The 16,097-nt window shown below is 41.0% G+C and overlaps 1 protein-coding gene across 1 annotated transcript in view; it reads left to right on the top strand.

The window, feature by feature from the left end:
- The window catches only part of LOC106815091 (protein FAM98A-like), a 97,586-nt gene that overhangs the window by 2,080 nt on the left and 79,409 nt on the right, over positions 1–16,097 (top strand). Inside the window, exons 3-6 of the mRNA XM_014819518.1 lie at positions 1,415–1,525; positions 1,763–1,960; positions 2,878–2,977; positions 9,468–9,550. Of these exons, the coding sequence (XP_014675004.1) occupies positions 1,415–1,525; positions 1,763–1,960; positions 2,878–2,977; positions 9,468–9,550 (492 nt within the window). The remainder of the gene's footprint in view (positions 1–1,414; positions 1,526–1,762; positions 1,961–2,877; positions 2,978–9,467; positions 9,551–16,097) is intronic.

The following is a 16,097-nucleotide window of genomic DNA, read 5'->3' as shown; positions in this document are numbered from 1 at the left end:
CTTCCCCCACCCCCTCTCCCCTCCCCCCACCCTCCCCCACCACTACCACTACGCTCGCGCTCGACGCATATCCATGTTAATATAGCGAAGTCATTAAAGTTACACAGCTGTATCTTTACTACTGTACTACCAGTAGGTATAGCCTATCATAGATTTTAGATCTGTATTAGTAGTATCCTAGATATATGCTCTGAGCGCGAACGCGGTGGCAGGAGGGCGCACTTGATTCGGCCAGTGAGTTTATCAGAAGAATACCTGGTTACAGTAAACGTCAGTTGAGCGCTGTCGCTCTGCGGCACTTGTTTCCTATTTTCTTGGCAATTCCTATTTTCTCCTATTTTCTGGACAAATTCCTATTTTTTCCTATTTTTTAGGGCTTTTTATTTTTCTGAATCCAGAATTGGATGTATCCTTCTCAGAATGCAGGAATTTACATTTCAGGTGACCCAATTTTCAAAAATTTCCTGGGGGACGACCCCAAGACCCCACCCCTTACTTTAAATTAACGTAATATACTCTTTACTTTCACAGATTTTATTTCATCAGGCCATCTAATGAACACATATTCCTATTTAACGTATTTGTGCTTTATAGTAAAAATTTATTGCACAATTTCTGAATAATCTTATATCATGTGCATGTCTAGTCTTTATTTTTAATCATTATCACAACTATTTTGGAGTAGTCTACATGTATGGGTGCTTATGCATGTATAAACTGCTTATCAATTTTAACATGCATTTCTCATTAAAACCTCAACATATTGTTCGCATGTGATGTAACTCCAAATATGTATATTAATAAAACCATTTGTGGTGGATCGGGATGGCTGTAGGGGTGTTGGGAGGCCATCTGACGCAAAAAATATTCCTATTTAACATATATTTTCTCACCAAAATTCCTATTTTTTTCCTATTGTTTCACATCTGAAATTCCTATTTTCCTATTTTTTGAGCGTCACTTGTCACTTGACGCCCTGCACTTGTGTTTAATATAAGTGTTTTTGGTTCCTGGTATAATGTCTAATAGCGAAGCTTCAATCATGATACGAAATTCATGATCCTTGTATTGTATGACATTCAATTCAATGGTTCTACTAAGATCTAATGGTAGTCAGGAACAGAAGCTGGGCAAGTGCCATTGTTGAAATCAATGAGTTATTACTGCTTTTCACTCCTGCCATTTGGTGCGAATGACACATGATTCCTTATATTATCGCAACTGTAATTAAAGGCGAACAGGCATAGTTGTGTGGGCTGCGAGGTAGGTTTGCCTCACTATTTGCCATCGATGGACAGGGAAATTATAACAATCAATGCCAACAAGAAAATCATAAATGTCACGTAGAGGTAATGCCACTGTAATTTACATGACACTGTATTTACGTACGTTTGCATAACCTGTTACGTTTCAGCGAGAGAGTGGACCAGCAAAGGATTTGAAGTCAATGCTTATCTTGCTGAGTTTCGCAAAACCTCCACCAACTATAACGCCACTGCAGCTGTTCAGTAAGATTGAGCCCAAGGTATGTTGTAGTTGGTACCCTCTGGTGTAGTTAGTGCTTTGTTGTGTGAAACCAAAAATGAAATACGGCGATAGAGAGAGGTGGGAGAAGGTGAGAGAGAGGGAGAGAGAGGTTGAGAGAGCGGAAGGGTGGGAGGGAGGGCGCTTTCATATTTATCTACTAATCACTGATGAGATGCAATAAGTACACGTAGTATGTATTGTGCTGGGCATCTACCATATTTTCATGTACTGGCAGATTAAAGACCTCACAAAGAATGTCCCAGCTCATGTTCTTGGAAAACCTATCCTCAAGGGTTTGCTTAGTGACATACAGTGGCAGAATATTGAAGCGATCGGTCAAGAATTGGAAAAGGAGTACACGATCCGAAGACAGATGTTGATAAAACGATTAGATGTGACCATTCAATCTTTCAACTGGTCTCAGCGTATGAAGGTACAACAGGATCTTCATCTCTTGCAATACATCTACAGGTTTATATGTTGTAGGCATAATTAAATAAACCCATAATAAATCTGATGACCTTATCTGCACTGTTGATGGTTAATTGATTAACTGACACATTGTTATGATTATAAGTATAACTTAATATAGTTCGTTCTTAATAATAGTGTTCATAACTTTACTGCCAAATTTATTTTAGTCTGTCCAATTTTTCTGCTGATTGCCGTACAAACCAGACTATTGTTTATCAACCACTGAATAAAAAATTCTCTCTGAATTTTATCCAGGCAACAAGCCTATAAACAATACTGTGATCACGTGTCAATACTAGTAGGAGTAGCAAAGATATAGGTGTCGCGCATGGCCTCTAGCATGCATGCACAAATCTGTTAGACAGAAACCTTTGTTACACCCGCATATAGGCAGTTGCAATTCTAAATGTAATCAATGCTGGATGGTGTGGGGGTGGGGGTTCTAAATGCTGATGATTTTCAATTGTGCTTTTAATTATAGTAACTAGTAGTGAAATTGGACTACCTAATGTGAATGTTGCCGTAAGGTTATATGCTTATAAACGACACAATCTGTCAGTTATTCTAGCATACATCAACAATGCAGATTATATATTATATTGGGCTACTGAACAGTTGAGTGGCAGACCTTGTCTTTAGACGGATATCTTTGTCTTCATATCCCTCCTTGTGTAGACATTTATTTCTGGAAGCCGGTTATCATCGATCAACCTTCAAAATTTCACTCATCTTCACGCTAATAAACAAAAGTAAACAGCGAAAGCTGTGATAGCATGTTGACACTCAGCACAAAGAATGATGGGAAAGGTGCAATGTACAATAGTTTCCTTGTTTCATATTGTTAATTGTAACTTGTGAGCATCTTCCATACTCTAGGGAAAACAAGACGAAATGGTGAAGGCATACCGACCCATCCGGTGCATGCTGCTACTGAACATGGATATTGGTGTTGCTGATGTGTTGAGTGCCAGAGATGGTAAGCTGAATTCCCTTGATTGTGTAATACTGTGTGCTTTAGCTTTAAAGTCATTTGGTGCTCTAGCGACAGGTAGGGACGCTAGCAGAACAATTTCGCTTTTACTGCACACTTGTGACCATTTGACTCTCAAACTCTCTTCTGACAGGCCAGCTTAGGATGCAAGTTAAACAAATTGTGGGCTCAGCCAATCGAGCTACTTCTTTTGAACTCTCTCAGTAATCGAAAAATAACTGATCATAGAATTTGCTTCATTTTTCCATCGTATTTCAGTTTTACCAAGATTTAATGAAATAATTTGTTAATAAATATGATTAAAAAAATAAGTATTTTCCACTACCTGGCTGTGGGATTTGAGTTACAATCCTGGGGCCGGTTTCACGTAGGAAGCGTGATTAACTTTAATTATGATTAAATTACTAATCATACTTACCCTCCTGTAATTATGATTAGTTAATCATACTTAAAAATCTGTTTCACGAAGCGATTTAAGTACATATTTAACTAATCACTTAATTATAGCCGACTTAAACATGAATTACACTGTATTCAAAATGGTGGACAACGCCAAAAGTTCCTGCAAATTCGGTACATTAAAAGGAATTAATTTACAATTATAATGTCTAAATTTGTACAGCTAATCTTAGATAATTTAAATTTCCTTGGGAAAAAATGGAAGTAAAATTTCCAATTGTAAAATCTGCAGCCTACTTAATATATTATTACTAGTACTAGCAACTAATCATGATTAGTGGAGTTAATCATGCTCATGAGTAGAATTAAATATTGTGATTAACTTAATCATGATTAAGGATACTCTCCACGTTGTGCATGAAATTTTATCGATTTTTCGTTTTCAACTTTATTCGATGGCTAACACTATGTGCCACCTGTGTATATGCTCATTTCTCCATATAACGGTACATGTGAACTGTCAGAGCGTTTTTGCTTGCCCCCGTACATGTGTAGTGAGCCGCGGCTGACGTCATTATGACGTCAGACACATGATACAACCAGCATTTTCACGATATTCACTGAGCCAGTATCCATCAATATCAGGAGTAGATAATAGGGAATTCCCTATTATCTACTCCTGACAACATCAACCCTGCTACAGCTGTACTACTACCCTGATCCAATAAGTATCCCACAGGAGCCTAAAATAGTTCTCACACCTCGCAACGCACCTTACATAAGGCGCGCGTTTGTTGACAGTGACGTCAGGCAATGGGCGGGTTTGCGCCATTTGCATGGAATTGCGTTGGTCACCTCGTAATTTCTCAGAATTTCTCAAGGTGCATGGAACATTTTACTAATTTAGTGGTGTCAGTTAGTCATGAATATGTCGCAGTAAGTACTAACAATAGATATATCACATACGTTCACCCATTTTGCACACAGGCGGTCACTCATTGTGAAAAATAGAAAAACTCTCATTTCTCCGTTTCGATTTCTGACAAAGTAGCCGATGTATAAATGGATATTTCTCTGTGATTACAACTCGGATTCATTTAATTTTACACTCGTTTTAATGGTAACATATTGTGGTAAAGAAGCGCGTCAGGGATTGTTATTAAGTGCCGTACTTTATTAGTTATGCCTCTTTATTCGCTAAAATTTTCTATTTTAACACACAACTTGATTTTTAAGCAGTTTTTTTCGAGTTTTCTCGGTAATTATGAAAATTAAAGAAAAATCCTGACGCGCTATTTTGGTCCATATTGTGCTTAACATGTGGCAAAAATTTTGTATCCTCACTCTTTCTGGTAGTTGAGAAATATCCATAATACCATTTTTACAATTCAAAATTTGTGTGGTAACATAATTAGGTGCTGGAAATTTCATGAAATTTTTTGGCTTGAGCATAGAGATATATCTCCTCTATAAATAAAACAAGTGATTGATTCGATTCATTCGCCAATAAATGTTTAATCTTCACTAGAGCAATACCCGTGCACAACGTTGCATGGAGAGTATTCAAGTTAAAGTTAATTACACTTCGTGAAACAGTCACTTCAATTTAAGTACGAGAAGTTAATCATGATTAGTGATTTAATCATGATTAAGGACTTAATTACGCTTCGTGAAACCGGCCCCTGCTTTGTTCGGGTGGTACGATTTATCGATATATCGATGTATCACGATACAATTACCTTGACAATACACGTAATATAATTTCAATACGTTTGACCATTCACAATACACTGACCAATATTCTACTGAATAAAATCGTTTAGTAGCATAAGAAACTAGAGCACTCGGAGAGCACAGACCTCCGCCAAGGCTGCTGAATTCTCTCAATGTGAAATTTTTTATTAATTAATTAATTAATTAAGTGGAAAAATTAATTAATTAATTAATTAATTAAATAATTAATTGGATCCGGATTAGTGCGAGCGTGCAGGTGGGGGAGGACTGTGCTAGCCCCTTAGCCTGTGGTTGCGTGTTTGTAAGTCTACAGCCAGCGCACCTAGCGGAAGTGAACTGAAACGTGCATGTTAACAAACCCACAAACCCACAAACACGTACACAAACCAACACTCAAACACACGCCGGTGAAAACATAACCCCTGCCAAGCCCCTGGCGGAGGTAACAAAAGAAACATAACCAAATCTGCAATTCCATAGCAGCTGTTTACTAAGCACTTCAAGATGCTGATTTATTATAAGGGTTTACACAATTAGTAGAGTCGCGGGTGAGTGTATAGTGTGCTATGTAGTCTCTTGAAAGTATTACAACACGTATTGTATCGTTAAGGCTGTATCGTTATGTTATCGTATATGACCGACGGACGTCGCGTCGAGAAGAGAGGGGTGTGTCGCGTGGTATGCACGCATAGGGTGGAATCAATTAAAACGAGTTATTCTAAAAAGATATCTGCGTTGACTTTGCACATGGGTGAGCATCAAACATAACATGGTGTCAGAAGATAGAAACGAAGTCTTACGTCACGTCACAATAGCAGCAGTTGGCTAACGGCAAAGACGAAGAATACCACATTTGGGTACGTAAGGATGCAGAACCAGTCATACAGCCACCGCAACGTGTTCCAGAATCGTTGAAACAACCGCTTAAGCAGGAGTTACAGCGCATTTTAGACCTAGACATTATCGAAGTGGTAGATGTACCAACAGACTGGGTGAATGGTCTAGTGTGTGTCACGAAACCGAACGGTGATTTGATGATTTGTCTTGACCCGCGGCAACTCAACAAGGCGATCAAGAGAGAGCATCATTACACACCAACCTTGGACGATGTATTACCGAAGCTTACAGGCGCTAAGGTGTTTAGCATCTTAGATACCCGATCGGGTTATTGGAATGTAAAACTTACCGGCGAATCAAAATTGCTCACAACGTTCAACACACCTTTTGGGCGATATTGTTTCAAAAGATTACCATTCGGTATTGTCTCAGCCCAAGACGTTTTTCAGAAGAAAGTTTACTAGACCTTTGAGAACATATCGGGTGTAGTAGGCATTGCTGATGACATAGTGGTATTTGGTGCCAACGATGCCGAGCACAATGCGAATCTCGTCAAGGTTCTAGAGCGAACACGGGAAGTAGGGCTAAAGTTGAATCCAAGTAAGTGTGTGATAAAGAAGCAAAGGATTCAGTTCTTTGGCAACTATCTCACTCACAAAGGTCTAGAGCCAGACCCTGACAAGATAGCTGTTGTAACAGATATGCCATTGCCGCAATCTGCTAGCGAGCTACAATCTATACTTGGTTTAGCAAACTACCTGGGAAGTACACGCCGAAGTTAGCCACGATCACGGCACTGCTCAGAGACCTTACGAAAAAGGATGTGGATTTCTTCTGGAGCCATGAACACCAGGCAGCACTCAATCAGTTGAAGATGGCCATTAGCTCATCAAAGGTGCTAGCATATTTCGACCCATCGAAGCCGGTGACTGTACAGACAGATGCCAGCAAACGGGGAGATGGATCGAGCTGCACTACTGCAGGGCGGACGACCAGTTGCATATGCTAGTAAAAGCTTGACAGAAACGGAAAGCAACTATGCTAACATTGAAAGAGAAATGCTCGCTGTAGTGTTTGGACTGGAGCGTTTTCACTACTACATATATGGTAGATACGTGATGGTAGAATCCGATCACAAGCCATTGCAGAGTATTGCAAACAAGAGCCTGTCAAGTGCACCATCAAGACTAATGTGTATACTATTACGTGTGCAGAGGTATGATTTCAAGGTTACGTATGTACCAGGAAAAAACATACCAATTGCTGATGCATTATCGAGAGTTCCGATCGCAGGGAGAGCAATCCCTGACATGGATGTTATAGTGCATGAGATAGTAAACATAGTACAGATACGGTTGCAGCAAATCAAGCAGATGACCAGTGAAGACGCTGTCCTTACAACTCTCAAGGAGATAGTTATGACAGGTTGGCCAGATCTACGGAAGAACTGTCCAAAGGCAACACACGAGTGTTGGAACTATCGAGATGAAATTAGCATCTATAACGGCATTCTTGTTAAAGGAGACAGAGTTATCGTCTCTAAGAAGATGCAGGAGGATGTGATGAAGAAGATACACGCAGGACATCAAGGGGTTGAGAAGTGTCGACTGAGAGCCATGCAGAGCAACGGTTTTCTGGTGTGGAATTAATGCTGACATCGAAAAGATGGTCAAGGAGTGCACTGCGTGTCAAAGAAACCAGACATCACAGGCACCGGCGCCAATGATACACATAGAAGCACAGAGACCATGGCAAATGATTGGTTCGGACTTATTCGTGTGGAATCAGGCGCATTACCTCATTGTGGTAGACTACTATAGCACATTCCCAATTGTGAGGAAGCTATCAACCGTAACATCAGCAGGTGTGATTCAAAGCTTGAGAGGAATCCTAGCAGAGTATGGAATCTCAGAGACAATCATATCTGACAACGGGCCGCAGTATAGCAGCAGTGAATTTACGAAATTCGCAGAAGAATACGGACGGGTTCAAGCATGTAACCAGCAGCCCAAATTATCCCCAGGCGAATGGAAAGGCGGAAAGATATGTTGGTGTTATAAAGAAGACGCTAGAAAAAGCTCGAGAATCTGGACAGGATCCCGCGCTAGCATTGCTGTGTATTCGTACTATGCCACTGAGTGCAAGAATACCATCACCAGCCGAGCTGTTATTCAACCGTAAGATACAGTCGAACTTACCTATGGTTAACATGACTGCGAAGGACGAAGAAGTACAGGAAGGAATGAGAGACAAGCAAGATAGATCACAGGCTCGGTTTGATGCTCATACAAAACCACTACCTGAACTACAAGCTGGACAAAGTGCTAGGATACAGCACCTAGTGACAAAGAGATGGGAACCTGCTATAGTTAAAAACGAGTGCACAGAACTACCTCGTTCGTATGTTGTCGAAGCTGAGACGGGTGCACGGTATAGACGGAACAGGAGACAGATTAGACAGACATGCGAAAATTTCAATTTTCAGCGGGAACTAGAAACTGACGGACATAACAAGATAGAGACACCTGTTAGTGTTACCAGTGTACCACACGCTACACTTAACAGCTCACATAGTGACAACACGTATGTCACGAGATCAGGCCGAGCAGTTAAGGCACCAGTGAGGTTTAATTTGTAATGTATATGATAAGCACTGAAGTACCCTGCGGATTTTGAGTTACATATATATATATTTCTAGTGCATGCCTATGAAGCATGCGCACTCACGCAGGAATTGTTTATTTTCATTAAAGATGAGGGATGTAATAGTATATGACCGCCAGACGTCGCGTCGAGAAGAGAGGGGTGTGTCGTGTGGTATGCACGCATGGTGTAGAGTCACTTAAAACGAGTTATTCTAAAAAGATATCTGCGTTGACTTTGCACATGTGTGAGCATCAAACATAACACAGATCGTATTGCGAGCTACCCATATCGTCTCACCCCTAGTGTCTTGATAAATTATTAGAAATTCTGGCTTCCTCATCGGAATGATCTGGTGAAAAACATTTCTACCACTCAACCCATTTTAAAGATAAGCTGCGTGGTGTCAAACTGTCTAGTGTCTTGCCCAGTAAGATATTGCTGTGTACGTCCTGTATGGAAAGCTTCCCTTCTTTCTCTTGCTCTCCCCCTCCCCTCTCTCTCTCTCTCTCTCTCTCTCTCTCTCTCTCTCTCTCTCTCTCTCTCTTTTTTCTCTCTCCTCTCTCTCTCTCTTCTCTCTCTCTCTCTCTCTCGCTCTTCACTCTCTCCTCTCTCTCTCTCTCTCTTCTCTCTACTCTCCTCTCTCTCTCTCTCTCTCTCTCTCTCTCTCTCTCTATCTCTCTCTCTCTGTCTGTCTGTCTCTCTCTGTCTCTCTCCCTCTCACGTTCATTTGCTATATTTTACTCATTCTCATTTTCTCATTACTATTTTACACGCACTGTTACTTTCATTTACTTTTCCATAGTGATTGCATTACTTTATTAAATCATTCGAAGTAGGATCATTTTCTATTTTCTTTCAGACCTAATAAAAGATGAGAAGGTTAGCAGTTCAAACACCCGTAAGAAGACACAATGTGCTGTTAACAAAGTGCTTATGGGACGGGTGAGTCAAACCTACTCGTATCTACATGGCTGTGTGCTATGGGTCGTCCAGCATATAGTGTGTTTCTTAAGAGTGTTGATGTTCAGAATGGGTGCAAAGCCGGTTCACCGAGCATGGTCTGCTATGCAGTCCAGTATAAGGGTTTCAAGCATCTCATCTTTCGTATACATGTCAATGTAGCTGTTTTGATCGATTCTGACCGAAGTGCGTGGGCGGGGATGAACGTGATCACGATAACCGAGCACACTTCGCTTCTTCTCGTATGTATGTACAGAAGCCTGTGTAAATCTTCCCCAATATGAATTATGGATTGTTGTTTGCCACTCTGGCTGGCATGTATCAGAACATCTCTCGTAGGCAAGGCATCTTGTGCATCGTAGCATCCCGAAGGGTTGATTAGGGCACGCTGATGCTACTCATGTGCGGCACATATGACAGGCAGTGTTATACTTATACACTGGAATCACCGACCGAGTGGTCTGATGGCTTTATTAGCGGATTAATTGAGTCAAGAGGGACGAACGCTTCCTCGAACAAATTCTCACGGACCTGGACAATTTCCTATAGTTGCGTAGATAAGGTGAAGTGTACTCCAGTATCGTTCAGTGCACGTTTGTCCAGCTAAAGAATGTCATTACATGTCCAGCAAACCCTTGAACAGGCATTTTATCATCACATTTGACAGCAATTTTTATGACTTTCAGTGGCAATCAAGACGGCAACTATTTTACTTGTCATTGTGCTGGTTCATTGGAGATTTATCTTAATAATATTATCCGCAACCTATTGAAATGCAATATGGAATGTTCCGTCCCTCACTGTGGAACAGTGTTCGCGCGTGCTGACAATAAGATACAGATCAACAGTGATTATTCGTGCTATACTAAAGATGTTGTGCATTATCTCATGTACTAATGCTTGATGATGTTGGTAAAGGACCGCCGCATATTTACAAGGTTGAACGATGTGGTATATCCTTAGTGAAAAACAGCATGGCTTATCCTATACCTGCATACATTTTCTCGGCAATGGCTTAAAAATGACTTAAAAGTAAAAAAAGGCTATAAAAACACAATCACTGCGCGAACAACATCTGTAGCAAAGAAAGTGGCATTTTGACTGGGTGCTTTAGCCCTAGTTTGAGTTTAGTTGTTAGATTAATAGGGGTTTGCATAATAGGTAATAGTGGAAAAACACATGGCTGCTAGTAGAATGTCTGCATGGTGCGTCATTTGTCCTAATTGTTACTATATGTCCATATTGGAGTGGACATGTCCTTCGAGTGCACTTTACTCCGAACGATCTTGCATTTTATATTTAAACGTGCAATACAGCGTGATCAGCAAGCAACGTTCTTGTGAAATGAAGAATTTTGCAAACTTCAGACTCAAGCCCGACTCTGCGTATTGTACAAGTGTTATGGGTGTACCAGTGTTATAGACGGTTCCTGAGACACGTCGGGGGATGCCCGACTGTGTGTAGGCACGTGATCGTATAGGTCGTAATGTTATAAGTCTTGCGTTGTGTATTGTTCTTCTCCCGTTGTTTCGTTTTGTGTTTGCGTTTCCGCTTGAAGGAGATGTCAGCCTTGTCTCTGTGTCTCTTGTGCGACGTAAGGCGAGTAGCGAATAAATCCACAGTAGAGATAACACGTATTTGTTGTAACAGACTATAGGTGACTTTATTCTACTCAGAGAATCACTAAATACATACTATAGGTAATGTTTCACAGCACATATAAGTTCTTCTACTTCACTACGTGTGACTACGTGTGACTGTCTCTAACTGACTCGTTGGCTACGACTAACTGACTGAGACTAAATGGCTACGTGTCGCGGCACGCGGTGGGTTTTTATATTCATCGCGCGTATGTGGTCATGGTGGGGGGCGCGTATATGGTATGGTGCGGGCGCGTATCTCCTGACCATAGTGTTGTGGCTATGGGCGAGGAAAACTGAGCCCAGCTGTGAATAGATTTTATATCGAACTTGATATCAAACCAGGATCACATGGCCGAAGGGCTGGCTGGTGATTGGGCCACGCCCTTACTACGCAGTTAGAAACTAAAAGGCGGTCACGACGAGACTGCTCCGGTTTCAGCACTGATGTCATCGTGCTGATAATATACCTGTGACTATTCTTAACCGCGCGCGCTTAGCTCTGCTACACAAGCACGACTATAATGCTAGGATATATGTCCGCATATTTGGTTAGAGAGATCCCATAAAATTTATACTGAGTGATTCACGTTAGGTCACGATGGACATTTGTTATAACAAACGGCCGGATAAGTTGAACAGATGCCTGTGCATGTGCATATCACATACCCTCTTCGCACATTGCATAGCATGGTAGTCAAAATGGGATATGAAGGTAATAGTCTAGGTTTACAGAATAACGGAGTGGGACAGTTAGGAAACAATAGTTGTTCTGAGTGTTATAGCTTTGGCTCAGCAAATATCATGGTGCGACATAATTTATACATTCAAACATCATTTGGCAAACTGGCACAGAGCCTCAAAAAGGCTACGGTACTCTTATTATGCATGCCGGACGTACTAAGAAGCTAGGATCAACCAATCTGAGTCTCGCAATGTGTAATGCGCATCGCTAGAGGTTCGTGGTTCTCTCTCGGCAATGTGACCTCATTGGTAAACACCGCGTCGTTGTGGAGGTGAGATCTACTCATGTAGGGGTAAGATTAGCTGTAATATTCCTCGAGGGTGATGGACACGGTGGCGCAGTGCCACCAGGCGTCGTAGTATTTCGCATTATCGCCAACCTTAGTGTAATCCCGGCCGTTTATAATTCATCGGCGTCGCGCTGTGTACCATCAGCGGTCGTGCGATTATCACGGCTATCTTGTTCGGATCGTGAACCAATGTATATGATGTATACCGTACACTTACGTTCACTGTCTAGTGTATCTAACGTAGCCGTGCAATGTTGACGTTGGATTTAGTCGTTAGTTGGTGGCCTTCGAGATTCTTACTACAAGCTTAAGATTTAGCAGTAGCTTACTAACCCCACGTCATTAGAAATCCTTCGCCTTCACAGTGTGGGCGAGAGTGTAAGCATTTTAAATTATTAGGAAGCCAAAGATATACTGTCTATAGCACACGCTAGTGTAACATGTGAATAAGCTAGAGCAGCTCTTAATATTTTCAAATAAAGTTAATAATACCCCTGCTTGAAGGTTATACTCGAACAGTATATAGATAAGCAGGAACATATATTATTTGTATTCCCCTTCGTGGTGGTTAAATGCGTAGCGTGCGTAGAAGAGGAGCTTTTACACGGGTAATGCCACGGGGAAGAATCCGCGTCTGAATCCGACTACATAGATGTCTGATGACAAACTAGTTAATAACATAATTGTGGCAGATGCACGTGGGAACTTCACTGGGTCAAGCTTCGTATGACCCAACGGGAATGCCCAGCAAATCGCGTACCCGTCAGCAGATGATTGTGCGAATAATACTAATGATAATAATAATAACATAAATAATAATAATAATAATAATAATAATAATAATAATAATAGTAATAAGGAGAAGAAGAAGAAGAAGAAGAAGAATTTTGTATAATTATATATATTATTTATATATACATATTCACTTGCTCGATGGCTGGACCACCCCTATCTCTACCCGCCTCAATCTCTCTTTCTCTACACTCAATCCCACTGCACACACATATACACTGGTGACTATAGTGCCTATGCGCTGATGACTGACCAGCATAGACACTGGCTATTACAGTAACAGGTGTTGGTCATTCATTAACTAATACGGCAACACGCTGCGTGGACGGGGAGGCTAACTAATGAATTCCGAGCACGTGGTTTAGCAATTAGCAAGCCATCAACGGCATGCAATTTGTGTAATATTTATTCTTGAGTTTCAGCTTACCTACATCGCTGGTAATGTCCTGCTGATTGTGTCTCATAAGTGTCTGCGGGATATCACTGTCTTTTTGACTGCGTGTAGCCATGACTGCATTAATGGGAGTGTTTACAAAGATCATAACCTAATGGATTATAATCCATCAATGCTCGAACCATTATCTAAAATATCGCCTGTGATAAAATGCCACAGGTTAAATATACAGAGTAATTTATAATATACCAACATAATGAAAGTAGGGAGATTGAGTCTGCATGGTGAGAGAGTTAGACAGTGCCGAGAGGGAGAGACGGAGAGAGAGAGTGTGAGAGAGAGAGAGAGAGAGAGAGAGAGAGAGAGAGAGAGAGAGAGAGAGAGAGAGAGAGAGGAGGAGGGAGGGAGAGGGAGGGACGTGTTGTCTAACTGAGACTTGTTCCTATCGTACCATATTACACTGATAATGCTGGCACTGCGGGGCCTAGCTTCGGTGCATGGAAAAGCCGGCTTTAGTTTACGGCCACACAGCGGAATACCGTAAGCGCCCTACTCAGGGAGATATAAGGACTAAATTCCATTCAAACGAGCAGAGACAAATTCATTTTACTATGACTATTTGCGCTGGTGGTAATGCAATTTATTGGTGGCCTGCGGGCATCATCAGAGTGCGCGCTACGTTATCGAATAGGGAATTCCACTAGTAAGAATAATGTGATAGAGTTGTATGGAAAACGTCACAGGAAAGTAATTAATAATGAAACAGCCTCTGTCGTTTAGACTATACTAATAAAAATACATGCTGCGTATGATAGATGGGTAATATCAAGAGCGTATTAAGAAGGAGAGCGCGTACAACGGTGAAATGCTGAAACCATGTTGCAGTATTAGTCAAATCAAGAAACTTTGCCCGTTTTATTTTGACGATTCTTTGCATTAGTATTGATCAGCTGTCTTATCTTACTAGCATAAAACAAACCGCTTGTACCTACGGTGCTCCTACGCTGAGATATTGAGCGGTGAAAATCTGGTATTTTTGCCGAAAACCGACTCGAGATCCCTGTTGGCTGTGACCCTCTCTCCTTTTGTGCCCAGTATATTGCTTTCAGTCGCTGCTGTGTAGCGTCGACTCACGTCAGTACTACAGAGTTTACTATACATCCATCGTGAGGTGGGCACAGGTGGAGGTCATCACTATGGCAATCAATAACAGACGTCATTAATTCATTCCATTTGTCAATCATTGACGGAAACACGCGAGGTTCCCCGAAGCTATCTCAAAGCGGGAGAGCGTCACAGCCAACCGGGATCTCGAGTCGGTTTTCGGCAAAAATAACAGATTTTCACCGCTCATTATCTCAGCATAGGAGCATCATAGGGACAAGCGGTTTGTTTTATATTAGTAAGGTAGGACAGCTGATCTAAAATCGTCAAAATAAAAAGGGCAAAGTTTCTTAATTCGACTAATACTGCAACATGGTTTCAGCATTTCACCATTGTACGCTCTCCTTCTTAAAGGCATACTAGGCACTGGTTACAGCTCGCTAGTCCTACGGCCCAATAGTCCGAAAACCCACTAGTCCGAAAACCCACTAGTCCGAAAACCCACAGGGGAGGGGGTACCAATCTATACGTAATGTTTCATTAATTAATTAATTAATTTTTAATTTAAATTTAAATTTTTTTTTTTTTATAATTTTCATTTTTTTAGGGGATGTAGGGGAGGTGTGTGTGTGGGGGGGCTAGGTGTGTGGATTCCCTGGCGATAAGTGAGGTTGGCGGTATTATGAGGGGCGGTATAACGAGGTTTTACCGTAGTCTAGAATTTTGCACGCATTCACATACCTATGGTACCTGTATACAGAGAGTTGCGCCAACTCAGGATTTGACGCCATTTTGTTTCCAAATGGATCCTCACCGCTGCCGCTTACGTACAGCGCTGTATGGATACGCTGTACAATGGTCCGTAGTAATTAATTAGACTAATCGTGCACAGGAATCGCCGGTGTATATAAGGCGAGCTGCACTCAGGCACGGGGAACTCAACTCTCTCTATCCCCGTGTCATTACCTGTCACAGTTGTTATTTGTACGCTACGTGTTGTATTCACCTTGTAATGTCTAACAATACAGTCGCTTTTGGTATGTTACTTCTCTAGTTGGTGTTTGCTTTATGTCTCAGCGCATCCTGTACTCTGTTTATCTAACCTACCTCACCTACCACACCTAAGTAACCGCACATAGAGGTTACACTTCAATAAACTCAAAATTTACAGAGATTATAGCTAAGACATGTGTCTATGTGTATCTAGATTTCTAGAAATGTAACTCAAATCGTTCGCGCCATATGATAATTTAATTGTACACTTTCTTAGCGGCCATAGCCGTGCGTATCCATTTGGAAACAACATGTCGTCCAGCGACCACGTGACCGATTTTTCCCGACTCGTCATGGCGCAACTCTCTGTATATAGGTACCCTACAAATATCTAGCTCCCCCTCCACAAAATTTCAATTAAAAATAAAATAAAATTAAAATTAAAAATTAAAATTAAAAATTAAAATTAAAAATTAAAATTAAAAATTAAAATTAAAATTAAACATTAATTAATTAAAAAAAAATTTAAAAAAAAAAAAATTAATTAAACATTAGACTAATAAGACGATCCG

Source organism: Priapulus caudatus, unplaced genomic scaffold, assembly GCF_000485595.1.
Source record: "Priapulus caudatus unplaced genomic scaffold, Priapulus_caudatus-5.0.1 Scaffold1040, whole genome shotgun sequence".
NCBI classification, from domain to species: domain Eukaryota; kingdom Metazoa; phylum Priapulida; class Priapulimorpha; order Priapulimorphida; family Priapulidae; genus Priapulus; species Priapulus caudatus.
This window is presented reverse-complemented; position numbering and strand designations above follow the sequence as displayed.